The sequence below is a fragment of the Salvia splendens genome, chromosome 1 (assembly GCF_004379255.2).
Source record: "Salvia splendens isolate huo1 chromosome 1, SspV2, whole genome shotgun sequence".
Taxonomy (NCBI): Eukaryota; Viridiplantae; Streptophyta; class Magnoliopsida; order Lamiales; family Lamiaceae; genus Salvia; species Salvia splendens.
In genome coordinates this window covers 6,954,552-6,969,181 of record NC_056032.1, presented here as the reverse complement: position 1 = coordinate 6,969,181, position 14,630 = coordinate 6,954,552, and the positions used below count along the sequence as shown (strand labels likewise).

Below are 14,630 nucleotides of genomic sequence, written 5' to 3'. Positions count from 1 at the left end.
GATAAAATGAATTGGGATGAATGTGAATAATTGGTGGGGAATGTGGTATATATATGGGATAAAAATAAAAAATAAAAAAGGAAATCGCCGCGGCCATTGGATCGGCTTCGAGGCGAAGGCGGTTAAGAATGGCGATCAGTCCCCTCACCACAATGGAGGCCAATGATGGCCGATGGGATAGCCGATCGCTCGGCGGTGGTGATTGGCCACCATAGTGAATGCTCTTAATGTTGGAAGAAGCATTGAGCGAGCATTTCTTTTTTTTCAAAAAAACGTCCTTTGTGGGCGGGAGGTTTAGGCAGACCTCCAACCCTTAAATAGTATCAAAATGCAATGTTCCAAAAACATGATCTTAGCCCAAAAACGACTAAGATCTAAACAAGAACATGAGGATGCAAAGTAGAGGTCCCACAAGATGATATCCTCCGTGCTATCAAGTGGAAACATATAACTAAATACATAATAAGAAGAAACGAAAATTATCAAAACCAACCACCAAAGAGCTAGATCAACCCACATCTCTACGGCGGAAACGGAAGTTAGGATATCACAGCTGGTCCATCCTAACTAGCGCCTTCAGATACCGAGGCGCATAGATTGAATCATAATAAGTAAGGGCAGGGATTTGAACCCCCTACCTGCAAGGAAGTCGACAGCCGGTTTCCTTCTCTGTAGATGTGTGAGAACCGAACATGCCGCTGAGAAATCATACTCCGGATCAAAGCCATGTTATGTCTAAGATCCGCAGCGCCAAGCATTGAGCGAGCAGTTCATTATAGTGAAATGTGCCCGGTTTGGAATTTTAGATGGACAATTACTTTTAAATCTATTAAAATAAATTATCCTCCACCGTCCTATAAACATAACGAAACTTTTCTTTTTGTCCAATTTGTAAAAATATTAAATTCCATTTTTGGAAAATTCCAAACTCATTATTCATATATCAATTTATGTACAACTTATACCACTAGGGTCACCACCATTAAACACTAATAATAATGTGAGTTACATTATCCACTAACTTTATTTTAGATACCTTCTCCCCATCTTTCTTACATTATCAATTATGCACTAATTCTCATATCCTTTCATTCCCAAATGTCTTTTTTTGGACGAAGGGAGTATTTTGGAATATAAACTTATTTATCCTAATATACAACTGACTAATATTGGATTCAACCTATATATTCAGAAAAGCTTCATTTTTTTATCGTTTCATAAAAAAAACAGTCTCATATTTTGATTTCGTTTTGTCCAAACTTAAGGTTGTGCAAAACCGAACGTTTTCAAACTCATCAGGAAATCGTCTCAAACTGAAGGTTGTGCAAAACCGAACATTTTCTAAGCATAGTCCTTATCTCAAAATCATGAACAAGAAACTAAATTCATCCAAGTATCACAAAATCCATCAAGTACAACGGAAAACCATAACAAATGAATAAAAAGTGAGTAATGAAGGAATACTAATTAAAAAACAAGAAACCTTTCCTTGTAAACAGAAAAATAATATTCTCAAATACTTATTGGTGAAGCGTAGAGAAATTCTCAACTACTAGTATGATTTAAGCAAAATTGCTTAAGCTGGTGAGCATTGTCATAAATATGATCATCTTCTCTTAAGCAAAGATGTTTAGCCTTTGCGTCGTTGGCCATGAGAGTTATACAATCATCACCAAGTTGTCCATAATAACGGCAACAAGCTATTATATTGAATTTGATAATGCCCACGTCTTCTTCCTAAATGCAGTGTTATCCATTATTTTAATGTGCGTTCAGTTTATTAGATTCAACCCCTTCTTTTCATTTCACTTACAATAATTTACTCTCCAGCAATAATTATTGGGAAGGGCTGAAACTCAATTTCAAAATTTTCAAATATTTCACAAGAAGAAAAAATGGACAAATAAAACTTTTGGGAAGGGCTTAAGCCCTCCTCCATTGCTTACTGTGTCCGCCAATGCTAATTTGCCCTATCGTTGTTTTAGAAAGACAAATCTTAAATTATGAAAATTAATTAACACATGCTTGCATTAATATATTCATAATTTTAATTAGACTATTTAAAATCTTAATTAGAGTATTATTGAATGTACGATGGATAATTTTATGGGAAATGCTCATAAAATTTTAACAATATAAAATTAAAAACGATTGTTCTTATAAATTATAATTATAATTTTTGTGAGTAAAAGATATTAATATTATTTTAATAATAAAAGTTATTCTATTCATTAATAAAATTTATTGTCGTAATAAATAAAATATATTATTATTTTCAATAAAAATATTATTTTATTAATAAAAATTATTATTGTAAATAATAACTTTAATTATTTTTAAAGCATCAATAGTCGTTTTCCATCATCGAACCCTTTGATTTATCGGATAGATGAGAAGCCTATTTCCAATTGACCTAAACTTCGTCGGATAGATGATGACTCAAACCCTTTGATTTATCGGATAGATGATGAGCTTATTACCAATTGAACTAAACTTCATCATCAAATAAAAAATTTTATTTTTCAAATAAAAGTTATATTTATTATGAAAAGTCATACCTTTTTTAAAATATAAAATTTATTACTCTATTTTTGTGAATAGAAAAATTTATTTTTATGCATAAAAGTTATAATAATTAAAAGCCATTGCTTTTGCGAATAAATTTTTTTTTTGTGATTTTTGTGAAAAGGTTATTGTTCTTATAGACAAATAAAATGTGATAACTAATATTGATTAAATAGCTTAATATAAATTTAAATTACCCTAATTAATCAATTAATATAAACTAGTAACAGTTTTTATAGTAAAATTGGAGAGAAAAATCAATTTTTTTTGTAAATAGTTAAAAATATCAAATTGGAAGTGAAAAAAATAGAGCACATTAAAACTTTTTTTATTAAATTATTTTCACTAAAATTTATAAAGACTAATTTGATTAGAAACTCACGTATGTTAATATATAAAGACAACAAATTTATACTAATATTTTATATTTAAATATATACCCATAAATAAATGCAATAAAAGTAGAGAAACAAAATGAAGATTGTCCATCATAAATATACGGGCCCCATGTTAACAAATACTCCTTAATTAGATCTAATTAATATAGTAGTACAATTTAATGTAAAGGATAGTAAAGTAAATATACAAAATATTAATTTAACTAAAAATAAAATCTGGTATACAATTACTATAAACACAGTGCCTATCTAATAATTCATCAAAACAATTGAAGATTGCGTTATTTGTTGCATTCTAAAACACAGTGCCTATCTAATAATTCATGAACACGAAATCAAAATTCATCAAAATATTATTATCTCAAAATTCATCAAATACAACGGAAAGCCATAAGAAATGATGAAAAAGTGAGTAACAAGGAATACAAAAAAAAATTGCCTCTGAACCGAAAACATAAAATAAACGAAATTCTCAAATATATATCGGTGATGGAGTAGTGGCATGATTTAAGCAAAATTGCTTAAGCTGGTGAGCATTGTCATAAATATGATCATCTTCTCTTAAGCAAAGATGTTTAGCCTTTGCGTCGTTGGCCATGAGAGTTATACAATCATCACCAAGTTGTCCATAATAACGGCAACAAGCTGTCTCAGCCACTGGCTCAAAATCCGTCTTAAAGCAAAACAAAGACAAAATAAACTTCAAACAACCATTGCGAGTTATAACATCATAGCAGGCGTCACTAATATTAATATTGTCATTTGTCGGAGCAATACCTCGATTTGACTCCCCTATGATTATTCCACTCATCACCACCAATATAATGAGGATATGATTCATGATGTTCAATTTTAATTCCAGCACGGTAGATAACCTATGCTGATTAGACTTCTTATATAATGTAACTATTCGGCAATTTGTTTCATAAAAATTCATGGAAGAAATTATGATGTAGATGACGCAATCCAAATCAATCAATCAACGACGAAAGAAATCAAAGAAGATCAATCAAAAAAAGAAAAGTACTTAATATAAATTGATTGTATTTAATTTTACATACTGTAATTAGTGTAAGACTGTTACGCATTTCATTACATGAAAGGATCATTAAATTTTCATTTTAAAATGTAAATTTCAAAACAACAGATATAATTAATCAAATCATGATGTGAATCACAATAAAAACAATACTACTACATGATACATTGTTAGTTAATACTTATGAATATCACGTTGTTCAATTTAAAAATCCCTCGTAAAATTTTCTGGTGATTTGACTTGCACTTTATACTTCTACTTAATATCAATATTGCAACGAAGGAATGAGGTCAAAGTATTGCGGGGCTCAAAATTGTAACGAAGGAATAGTTAAAAATATTATTTTAGCAGAGATTCAAAAGTGATTATTTCTCCAATGCAATTATTATGAGGATGAATCGGATTGGTGTGAAATATTATACGAAATTGTGGTACCTTCAATTGAGAATATTGCACGAAAATGACACATAATTTGTATATTCCAACAATTGTGGCAGTTATTATAAATTCTGAATGAATACGCAGTTCAAGCTCAAACACACTATTGAAATTACATGATCATATATAAAAGCTATGAGTCCAATAATTAAAAGAAAAATGGCATATAATGGGGTGAAGCTAAGCCTTGTATAGCCCAAGTAGTTGGGCTTAAAGACCTTAAATACAACTACACCAGTTCCCCTCAAATGAATAACCATGAGTATTTATTTCATATATTTATATTATAGCATTATTTTTATATTTTGAAAAAATTTTAAATAATAAATAAATACTAACTATTTATTATTAAATATAATAATAATTAATTTTATATAGCTTTTTCTAACCAAAAAAATGCAGATTAATAGATTATAATAGATGTTGCATTTTATTGGCAAAAATAATTTCGCAACATAATGATGACGACAAAATTATGTCTATTAAATTTTTTTCAAAGTTAATGCTACTTATATAGTGATGAAACCTTAAAAAAAATTATTTAACAATAAAAAAAAGAGATTGAAGTCGGAAAGAAGGAGGCCAGTGGCGGTGGCGCCGAGAAGGATAGGGTACTTGAATGTGGATGAAATATGAATTGGTGAAAGTGGACACTGGTGGTTGATGAAATTTTGGCTTTTGAATGATCTTGTGCTTGATTTGATTGTAATTAGTAATTTAAGGATGAGTTAACAATATCAGGGTGGAATATCAATACGAAGTCATTATACAAATGAAATTATTTGAGACATGTTTGTAACAAAAGAAGCTTATGCGAAGTGTCTATCAAATTCGTAAAATAATTCCAATTAACTTCTTTAATTAATTCTTTTATAAGAGTAATATCTATTTGCCAAAAACAAATGTTTAGAATAACTCATATTTATCAAATACTACTCACTTAAAAAAATGCACCATTGCCAGGGATCGAACCCGGGTCACCGGCGTGATAGGCAGGAATACTTACCAACGTGACGCATAAAGGTTATGCATCATTAGGGTAAGACGCATAATACTTAACTTACCAACGTGACGCATAAGAGTTATGCGTCATTAGGGTAAGACGCATAATACTTATGCGTCTTTGAACGACGCATAACCCTTGCGTCATTAACCAAGGACGCATAAAGGTTGTGCGTTTAATTAATAACGACGCATAACCCTTGTGCGTCACTCCCCCATTCGGAATAAATCTAATCTCCTTCATTAAAATGGAATTCCATTAATGGGCTAGAACAAAAATAGAAATAACTCAACAATTAAACAATAGTAGCAGTAGATAGTTTAGAAGATTACATCCAAAAAAACTAGGAGATGGAAACTAACCAAAAGTAGTAAGTACCATAAAACTCATTTACACCAATCCTAGCGTTGCGCACAGAGGGTGTCACCTAGGCGTCCAAACCTTAGTGTAATTAATGGCTTTGCTAAGCCGTTGGAGATTTCGGTGGGAGTTTTTTTATCTTGTGTGGACTGAGGCAGGTCCAGGTCAAGAAGCGGTGGCGCAGGACAAATCCGAATTTGGAGGCGGTGATATGGTAGAAAAGAGGCAACTAGGGTTTTGACGCCTCGATGAATCATGGTTACTTGCGACACAAAGAGAGGCACAACAAGGGGTTTGTTCGACTACACAATTTGCAAGCAAAGACAGTTGCGCATGAAACGAGCGAGGGAGGGGATGAGCGCAACGACAAACAAAGATGAATGTCGTCCGAAGAGAGGTTGACAAAACAAGAACGACTAAAATCAATATAAATTTATTTAAAAATTTAAGAGTACTTTATTTGAACTATTTTTATTAATAGGAAAAAAATACTCCCTCCGTCCCATAGAAATAGGTCATTTGAGATCGGCACGAGTTTTAATGTATAATTGGTAAAGTAAGAGAGAATGAGAAAAATAATTGAAATTGTATAGTGGATTGTAGGGCTCATAAATGATAAAGGAAAAAGAAAAGAAAAATGTTTTCATAAATAGATATGGACTATTTTTATGGGACCGACGAAAAAAGAAATATGACATATTTTTATAAGACGGGGAGTATGGAGTACTTAAATTCGGAGTTTAAAAATAAACGAGTTAAGTAAAAATAAGATTATGTAGCCATGTAGGCATCGAGTCATCAACACGAACATCATCAATTTTTTCTCGTTTCAAAGCCGTGCCTGTTTCTAGGGTTTTTTTTTTGTCTCTCACACTCCAGCAACCTCTCACGAAAACTCATATATCTCTCAGCCACACTCTCCCTCAATCAAATTCAATTCAATTACAAGCTCTCAATCATCGCTCGGGAAGAATTCTGATTGCCAATCGCGATGTCGCGCCGCAGAGACGAATACGAGGACGACGTCGAAGAAGACGACGAATACGACGGCGTAGACGAAGAGGACGATGAGGCCGACGGATACGATGATGGGGGAAAGGTCAAACGGAAGAGGACTACGTCGGATTTCATCTACGACGAAGCGGAGGAAGACGAAGACGAAGAGGAGGACGACGACGATGAGGATTATGGAGGTGGAGGCGGCGCCAGAAGAAGAGGAGGAGGAGGAGGGAAGCGCCATAAGGGGGCCTCAAATTTTTTCGATTTGGAGGCGCAGGTTGATTCGGATGAGGAAGAGGAGGAGGAGGAAGGGGATGACGGTTAGTATGATTCTTCCTTTTATTTATTTGCGTAGAAATTGAGTTCATTGTAGATTTCGATTTTGGTATCCAGTTAATTTGCCTATTGTTCCTGGACATTGGAAATCTAGGGAGAGATGGCATGATGCAGCTTGGCCAAGAGCAGTAGTAAAAATAGGGTTTTTATCCATCCCCGGGCGTAATTTTACGAACTAAGACTGGGATATGTAGGTCCATTCTTTGATAGGATAGGTCGTATACTATTTGTTTCAAATGCAACCTAATCTGCAATGGTGATTTGATTTGATTTGAATGGTAACCAATTGAAAAAATGCAGCCTCCCCAGTCTGAAATGTTTGATTTTTGGCCCTTCCAGTTTCTTGTCATCTGCAAACACTATAAAATATTGGTATATAAGATTTCAGAATGCAGTTTTTGTGAATGCAGAATGCTTTGAGGAATCACAGCTGAATTGCTTGATAGTTGGACTTCTATTTGTGCTTCTATTTTTTCTTCCTAGATTTAGGGCATCTACTTTTATTGCACGAAACCTGTAGATCCCCTGGCTAGTTTTCCTTCCTTTCTTATTGTGATTTTTAGGTTCTTTCCCATCAAAAGCTCCTCGTATTTGCATATGGGTTTTTATTTTGGGCTCTTGGCTTCTGTATCAGAAGTTTATGAACATCTGTGAATGCATACCACATGTTGCATTATTGAGAAAGTACAGTTATTTCTGCCTGGGAGACTAGGAGATAAAACAACATAGTCTCCTGGATTAAAGTGGTTAGGTAATTTATGTTCAAGTAGTTAGAACCCGATGAGATTGACATTTGATCTCAGATTTAAATGATGATATGTTGCGTACTTGCGTTTAGTCTTGCACAATGCATTTGATAAAGCTATGTGGTATATTAGATTATTTGTCTTTTTTTGTTAATGAAGAGTGAGTAACGGAATATAGTAATGAGGAGAATATATATTTCACTTTATCAAAACTTCCTATATTGGGTTATTTCTGGATATAGTTGGTCCTATGTGTTGCATCTAGTATCCATCACAATCTCTCAACTTTCTCTGTGTTTTGCTCCTCTGAGCATTTGTCCTCCCACTTTGTACTGAGATCAACACTTGGAAATGGAAGTCTTATAAAGATGACTTGTGCTCGGTATCACTTCCTACTAGTTTATTTGAAATCATACTACTTTTTCTTACAAGTTTCTTGCTGAAGCTTTTAGCATGCTTACTTATCTTTATGTTTTGGTATCTGCCTGCATATACAGATTTCATTGATCCGGGAGCCGATATACCTGACGAGGATGATAGAAGATTGCATCGTCGTCCGCTGCTTCCACGTGAGGATGAGCAAGAGGATGTTGAGGAGATTGAGAGAAGAATTCAGGAAAGATATGCACGGAGCCTTAATGTTGAATATGACGAGGAAGCAACGGATGTAGAACAGCAAGCTCTACTGCCTTCTGTTAGGGATCCCAAATTATGGATGGTGAAATGTGCGGTATGATAATGGGAGGCCCCGTTATATCTGGATTTAGTAGAAAAGAAGTGTAAATGGATGATCTGAGCTCTTTATTGTCTAATTTGATTTACCTATTGTGTTTTGCAGATTGGCCGTGAAAGGGAGGTGGCTGTTTGCCTTATGCAGAAGTGCATTGATAGAGGACCTGAATTGCAAATCAGATCTGCCATAGCACTTGATCACCTAAAAAATTTTATATACATAGAGGCAGATAAAGAGGCTCATGTGAAGGAGGTATATCTGCTGAGTTGCTTTCTCTGTCTGTTATCGCTGTACAAGTTTTCATTTTGTGATTGTACATAGTTTAGGCTGATCTAGTCTGGGTGATAAATGAGAGATTTTTTGCGTGATCCAATACAGGCTATTAAGGGTATGCGTAATATATTTACGGGTAAAATAATGCTCGTTCCAATCAAGGAGATGACAGATGTTCTGTCAGTTGAAAGCAAAGCAATTGATATTTCTAGGGATACCTGGGTCAGATTGAAGATTGGTACTTATAAAGGGGATCTTGCGAAGGTATATATAGTTATTGGAACCTTTGTTTTCTTTATGTGTCATTTTTTCTTTTGTTTCTTAGCATATATGTGAGACTTTGCTTTGGTTTCTTAAATACAAGGTTGTTGATGTGGACAATGTGCGGCAGAGAGCCACTGTGAAAGTCATTCCTAGGATTGATTTGCAGGCCCTGTCTAACAAATTGGTATGTATCTGTAATTTGTATGGATTTAGTCTGGGACTGACTGTGGTAATTGACTAAGATTTTCCTTTATTCCGTTTTTCTTTGTAAATCAGAGAACTTCCTCGGTTATTTGTCAAATATCTGAGAGTATTTTTTCCTCTTGCAACTTGTAAACCTTTACACATTGTTGGTGATATGATATTAATTAATATCAAATTAGCATGTAACTTTTACAAATGATCATTTTGAGTTTTTGTTTACAAGCACATATTGGCCTGCTTTCAGGAAGGGAGGGAAGTCCCCAAGAAGAAGGCATTTACTCCCCCTGCACGGTTTATGAATATTGATGAAGCTAGGTATAGCTGCTAAGTTACTTTCTTCTATTTACTTCATCTCCAATTCTATTTACACTTCTGTAATATCATTTAACTTCTTAATTCCAGAGAGCTTCATATACGAGTTGAACGTAGAAGAGATCCAGCTACTGGTGATTATTTTGAAAAAATTGAAGGGATGATGTTCAAGGACGGTTTCTTGTATAAAAATGTCTCGTTAAAATCACTCAGCACTCAGAATGTTCAACCAACCTTTGATGAACTCGAAAAATTTAGGCAACCTGGTGAAACTGGGGATGGGGACATGTCAAGTTTGTCTACACTCTTTGCAAACAGAAAGAAAGGTCATTTTATGAAGGGTGATAGGGTTATAGTTGTCAAGGGAGATCTTAGAAACTTGAAAGGATGGGTGGAGAAGGTCGAGGAAGATACTGTTCATATTAAACCAAATGAAAAGGGCCTTCCGGTGAGTAAATTTAATATATTTTTGCTCATGCAATATCTTAAATTCCATCTCTGGATGTGGATCATGGCAATTATTACAAAGAAATTTACCATGTTTCACCTGTTGATCTCTAGAAAACCCTTGCTATTAGCGACAAAGACCTTTGCAAGTACTTTGAACCTGGAAATCATGTAAAGGTTGTGTCTGGTGCTACAGAGGGTGCAACTGGTATGGTTGTCTCAGTTGAAGGTCATGTGGTGAATTTAGTCTCAGACACAACAAAGGAACTTGTACGCAGCTATCTTTCTATTATAAGTTTATTTTTGTTTGATCATGTGCCGATGTCATTCCTGTTTTGTTTTTACGTAGATACGTGTCTTTGCGGACAATGTTGTGGAGAGCTCTGAAGTAACGTCTGGTGTAACTAAGATTGGTGATTATGAGCTTCATGATCTTGTGGTGCTAGAGTAAGTTTCGTATTTATTTTTTCGCAGTTTTTAACTTTTCAGATTTCTCCTAGGTTTTGCTCATTGACAATTAATTTTGTGCAGTGACAATAGTTTTGGTGTAATTATACGAGTCGAGAGTGAAGCCTTTCAGGTGAGTGCCTCAAAACAAGAAGTTAGTGAAAACTGAAAACTATCAGTTCATTGTTCCTAACTAGTATCGGCTGCAATTCAGGTTCTTAAGGGTGTTCCAGAGAGACCTGATGTTGCTCTCGCGAGGTTAAGAGAGATTAAATACAAGGTTGACAAGAAGATTTTTGCTAAAGATCGGTACAAGAATACACTGTCTGTGAAAGATGTTGTTAAAATTCTTGATGGTCCGTGTAGGGTGCGTTGTCTTCAACTTTATTGGTTGTTACTTGACGATGTTTGACTGTCTAAAATTTGGGAAACTATTGTCTCCTGGTTCCTTCTTATCCAATTGCTTACTCCATATCTATTTTGCCACATTCCAGGGAAAGCAGGGTCCAGTTGAACATATCTACAAAGGAGTTTTGTTTATTTATGATCGGCATCACCTTGAGCATGCTGGTTTTATTTGCGTAAAATCGGAGTCTTGTATGATGGTTGGTGGATCACGGGCGAATGGTGAAAGGAATGTATGGATCTTATCAGTTATCAAGCACCCATTTGACATGCTATTTGCGCATTTGCTTGGTTGCATCTATTGACAATGCCTTTAATGCAGGGCAATTCCTTTACATCAAAATTTTCACATCTGAGAACTCCACCACGTGTTCCTACCTCTTCCATGAGACCACCTAGAGGTGGTTATGGTGGTCATAACAATTGTAAGTAATTTTGCATACATATAAGACTATCGAACTCGTCTATGTGGGTCTTTCTGTGGTGTGATTATCACCCGTGGCTGTGGTACCCGTACTTCTAAGGTTCAAAGCTGATAAAATTAATGTGGTCGCCTACATATCACATTATTCATGTCTTCTTTTCCATTTGATGCTCACTGATTTATTTTGGCCACAGTTTTGTGATAAAGTTTATTCCACACTTCTCATGAGTTGATAATTTTGATTGAACAGTTGGTGGAAGAGGAGGTGGAAGAGGCCATGATGCTTTAATTGGAGCCACTGTGAAAATTCGTCTTGGCCATTATAAAGGTTGCAAGGGACGTGTTAAAGATGTCAAAGGTTCCACTGTTCGGATTGAATTAGAATCTCAGATGAAGGTCGTTGCAGGCAAGTCCCCCTTTTGGGAAATGGTTTTTCTGACCTTTTTTCATTTTCATTTTCATTTTCATTTTCATTTTCATTTTCATTTTCATTTTCATTTTCTTTTGCATCATAGTGTTTGATGGCAACCTTGGCCTTTGCAGTTGATCGTAGTCATATTTCGGATAATGTCAATGTTACACCATCCAGGTAAGAGTGGGTAACTTTGAATTTTGTAGGTCTTCAAATTTTTTAGGTCCTTAGATTTAAAGCTCTGATTTGCTCTCTTCACCAGGGAAACTTCCAGATATGGTATGGGAAGTGAGACCCCGATGCATCCTTCTCGCACTCCTCTGCATCCATATATGACTCCTATGAGGGACTCTGGAGGTATGTTTTATGATAGTTCATTTTTTGGTCCTAATTGCAATTTTAGTGTGGCTATTTACTGATGTCTATCGTTCCCTTAATTCTTGTGCAGTAACTCCTTACCATGATGGTATGAGGACACCTATGCGTGACCGAGCATGGAATCCGTATACACCAATGAGTCCACCAAGGTATTCTCCTGAAGGAAGATGCATCTATATCAAAGTATTTGTTCGTGAAGTGTGGAATGAAACTAGTTTTATTGCTCCCATCAAGAAATAATAGAGGATGTTAATTAGTAATGCATCTTACTGAAAATCTATAAACCATGATTACAAGTTTTGGGCTTATGCTTTAGTCTTTACAATGAGTTTGTTCTATCAAGGAAATTATATTTGCAAACTTTCTATCTACTTGCTTAATAATTTGAACCATTATTGCTCTCAATTGTATGTTAATGGAACTGGAATGATTAAATATCAGGGACAATTGGGAAGATGGAAATCCTGGTTCTTGGGGCACAAGTCCACAATATCAGGTATATCTTGGTGTATTTTTAACAAGTCCACTTGCTACTTTCTCATTGTGTAACAATTTCTTAAATATTATCAGCCAGGAAGTCCTCCTTCACGAGCATATGAAGCACCTACACCTGGTTCTGGTTGGACAAATACCCCAAGTAACAATTACAATGAGGCAGGCACACCGAGAGATAGCGGATCTGCTTATGGTGATTCAGCACTCTTCTCATCATATTACACTGGGTACACAAGTGTAGGAATTTGGTTTGACTTGAAATTGCGTTCATTTTTCAGCAAATGCTCCAAGTCCATACTTGCCCTCCACTCCTGGTGGGCAACCTCCAATGACTCCAAGTTCTGCATATTTACCTGGGACACCTGGTGGGCAGCCGATGACACCTGGAAGTGGTGGCTTGGATATGATGTCGCCTGTCGTAGGTCTGTCGTTATACTCATGCATAACTGTTTTTTTTCTTTGTGAGCTTACTTATGGAGTTTTTGCAATTGTGTTAATATCTTGTTACAATCTATGGGACTTGTCTTTTGCAGGTGCAGATAGTGAAGGGCCTTGGTTCCTGCCCGATATTTTGGTCAATGTTCGGAGGCCTGGTGATGACACTACTCCAGGAGTTATAAGAGAAGTGCTTCCGGTATCCATTCTTTCATTATTTACCTTGGATTGTTAAATTTTGTGATCTCCGGAATAAAATGATAGTCGACATTTGGAGGACATGATGGTATTCATAACTGTTATTTATGGTACCGTTTTTCTAATCTTCTAGGATGGCTCGTCTAAGATAGCTCTTGGATCAAGTGGTAATGGTGATGTGGTGACTGCCCTTCCCAACGAAATTGAGGTAGTGCCACCAAGGAAGTTAGACAAGATTAAGATCATGGGGGGTGCGCACCGTGGGGCAACTGGGAAGCTAATTGGTATTGACGGCACTGATGGAATCGTGAAAGTTGACGACACACTGGACGTCAAGATCTTAGACATGGTATCATTGGCGAAACTAGTTCAAGCGTGAAAGACGAAGCTGAAGCCGGTGATCACCCGAGGTCAATGTTTTGGCAGCTGGCAACAAGGTGTTGGATTGAAACCGAAGCCTTCTAAGTTGGGCAAGAAATGCAGAAATTGCTACCACACACAGGGAAGAATAGAGAATCTGACAAGTTCAATATGTTGTAGCCATTTGCCTTGTAAAAGCATTTACCTAATTGGAGCTGCTGTATATTTATGATTTACTATTTGCCTATTAGTCTAGTGGAGTACTCCTACTATATCTCTCTTAGTTGAATGCTCAATTGTATAAATAGTTTTATGTACAATTATTCTCACATTTCATTTTGTCAACATTGCCATATGCTACCACTTAAAACATCTGCTTCCAGTAATAAAAGACAAAATTGTGTACATCTATCTGGATGTACCGTTCCAATTCAATTTGGTTTCATTTCTTTCTGTTTGAAATGTTATAGTTGTACGTATTGATCAGTCCCAACTTATTGTTATTAACGATATTGGTATTTTACATGGAGACTAATTGTTACCCCTATCTAATAAAATACATCAATTTTGCTATTTTTGTATCTCTTCAAATTAGGTGATAGTAATTTTTTTTTAATGAAGTGGGCCTTATTTTATATTAATAATATCTTAATCACTTTTTCTTTCTATTTTTCTCTTATTTTATCAATTGTACATTAAAATAGTGTTTTTCCAAAACTGCCTTAAAAAAGAAAATACATTGTTTCAGCCCCAAATTTTGAAATTTAATTCTATGATTTCAATTAATGAAACTCATAAAAAATCGAAACTTTGAGTCTTACTATATAAACTTGAAGATATATAGACAAAAAACAGGTGGATTAATCTGGAAATATGATTTCATATCATTATTCAGATTCAGAGGATACAACCAAGCACCAAGATAGAAGAAAATACATAGATAGACAAAATTTAAACAA

The 14,630-nt window shown here is 35.1% G+C and overlaps 1 protein-coding gene across 2 annotated transcripts; it reads left to right on the top strand.

Annotated features, from left to right (window-relative positions):
* Positions 1-6,601: 6,601 nt before the first annotated feature.
* LOC121810566 (putative transcription elongation factor SPT5 homolog 1) lies at positions 6,602-14,106 on the top strand. 2 transcript variants are annotated; one of them, XM_042211330.1, is made up of 22 exons: positions 6,602-7,122; positions 8,382-8,614; positions 8,723-8,869; positions 8,996-9,154; positions 9,255-9,338; positions 9,603-9,673; positions 9,761-10,118; positions 10,232-10,387; positions 10,467-10,564; positions 10,649-10,697; positions 10,779-10,931; positions 11,059-11,202; positions 11,292-11,394; positions 11,644-11,799; positions 11,937-11,982; positions 12,068-12,162; positions 12,254-12,332; positions 12,625-12,679; positions 12,754-12,871; positions 12,957-13,100; positions 13,212-13,312; positions 13,445-14,106. In XM_042211330.1, the coding sequence occupies exons 1-22, from the start codon at positions 6,795-6,797 to the stop codon at positions 13,688-13,690; spliced, it is 3,123 nt and encodes a 1,040-aa protein (XP_042067264.1). In that variant the 5' UTR covers positions 6,602-6,794; the 3' UTR covers positions 13,691-14,106. The 2 variants fall into 2 exon arrangements, with proteins under 2 accessions (XP_042067264.1, XP_042067268.1); XM_042211334.1 differs by lacking the exon at positions 6,602-7,122 and adding an exon at positions 7,189-8,266.
* The last annotated feature ends 524 nt before the right edge of the window (positions 14,107-14,630 follow it).